The following is a 1455-nucleotide window of genomic DNA, read 5'->3' as shown; positions in this document are numbered from 1 at the left end:
CTGTGCAATGTGGTCTGACTGGGGGGCCAGTACACTCTTATGGCTAGAATAAGCCAAAGAAAAAATCGGGAAAACTGAGGCAAAAGTTGCTTCCATGCCACAACCAGCCAGGAAGGGGTGTGTCGGGGCAGCAACTTTACCACGCTCCCGCACACACATTAGACAGAATATACGACTGTCACAAGCAGAAGAGTGTGGATATTTATGCAGGTTTCTATTATTGATGGTTGAGATGCCGAGTAAGTGACATGCCCTTGTCCTCTACCTTTGTTGTCTCTGCAGATCCAATGAACCCATCCAATGGTGACTGGAAATCACACCACAACACCTGGCTTCATCCTCTTGGGATACTCCAACCTCACGAACCTGAAGGGTTTGCTCTTCATGGTCTTCTTGGTCATCTACATGGTGATCCTGCTAGGGAATGGTGTCATTGTCTTGGTCACAGTGTTGGACTCTGCCCTGCACACCCCCATGTATTTCTTCCTCAGGAACTTGTCCTTTGTGGAGATCTGCTACATCTCAGTCACCCTGCCGAAGATGGTGGCCAATTGCCTGGCAGAGGATGGAAGTATCTCATTCACCGGCTGTGCTGCCCAGATGTATTTCTTACTTTTACTAGGTGGCACAGAGTGTTTCCTTCTGGCAGCCATGGCCTATGACCGTTACATGGCCATATGTAACCCCCTGCATTACACACTTATTGTCAACAGGGAGGTTTGTGCTAGGATGGTAGCCGGGTCCTGGCTTGTCAATATCCCGATTCATTTTGGGCAGACATATTTGGTGTTTTCTTTGCCCTTCTGTGGGTCTCATGAAATTAACCATTTCTTCTGTGACATCCCCCCTCTGCTGGAGCTGTCCTGCATGGACACCTACAGGAATAAAATTACTGTGTTTATGGCAGTTCTGCTATTGATAATCACCCCTTTTATCTTAATTGTTATCTCTTATATTAAAATCGGCAGCACAATTTTGAATATGCCTTCAGCCGAGGGCAAACACAAGGCCTTCTCCACCTGCTCCTCACACCTCGCTGTGGTGACTCTATTCTATGGCTCTGGAATGATAGTGTATTTGAGACCCAAGTCAAGGAACTCAGAGGACACTGAAAAACTGCTCTCTCTGTTTTATACCATTGTGACTCCGATGTTCAACCCTTTCATATATAGTCTGAGGAACAAGGAAGTGAAAGCCGCCCTAAGGAAATTAATAGGTAAAAAATGATTCCACAAAATACACCACATATTCCTCAAATAATGTTGTAGATTCCTCTAAAGACAATGCAGAACCCACAAGATATATTTCTGGTTCCTCAAGAGTAGTTCTAGAGTTCTGAAGATCGATTTTAGACTCCTTGGAGAGTCCACCAGACATATTATTGATTATTATGCATTCCAGATTGCTCAAAACACATTCTAGACATCTTAGCAGCCTGAAACGATTCCTTCAGAC

The 1455-nt window shown here is 44.9% G+C and overlaps 1 protein-coding gene across 1 annotated transcript; it reads left to right on the top strand.

Moving 5' to 3' along the window:
- The first annotated feature begins 300 nt into the window (after positions 1–300).
- LOC112104548 (olfactory receptor 10AG1-like) lies at positions 301–1227 on the top strand. Its single transcript, XM_024196932.2, has one exon. The coding sequence runs from the start codon at positions 301–303 to the stop codon at positions 1225–1227; it is 927 nt and encodes a 308-aa protein (XP_024052700.2).
- The last annotated feature ends 228 nt before the right edge of the window (positions 1228–1455 follow it).

The sequence above is a fragment of the Terrapene carolina genome, unplaced genomic scaffold (assembly GCF_002925995.2).
Source record: "Terrapene carolina triunguis isolate 2854851 unplaced genomic scaffold, T_m_triunguis-2.0 Scaffold612, whole genome shotgun sequence".
NCBI lineage: Eukaryota > Metazoa > Chordata > Testudines > Emydidae > Terrapene > Terrapene triunguis.
This window is presented reverse-complemented; position numbering and strand designations above follow the sequence as displayed.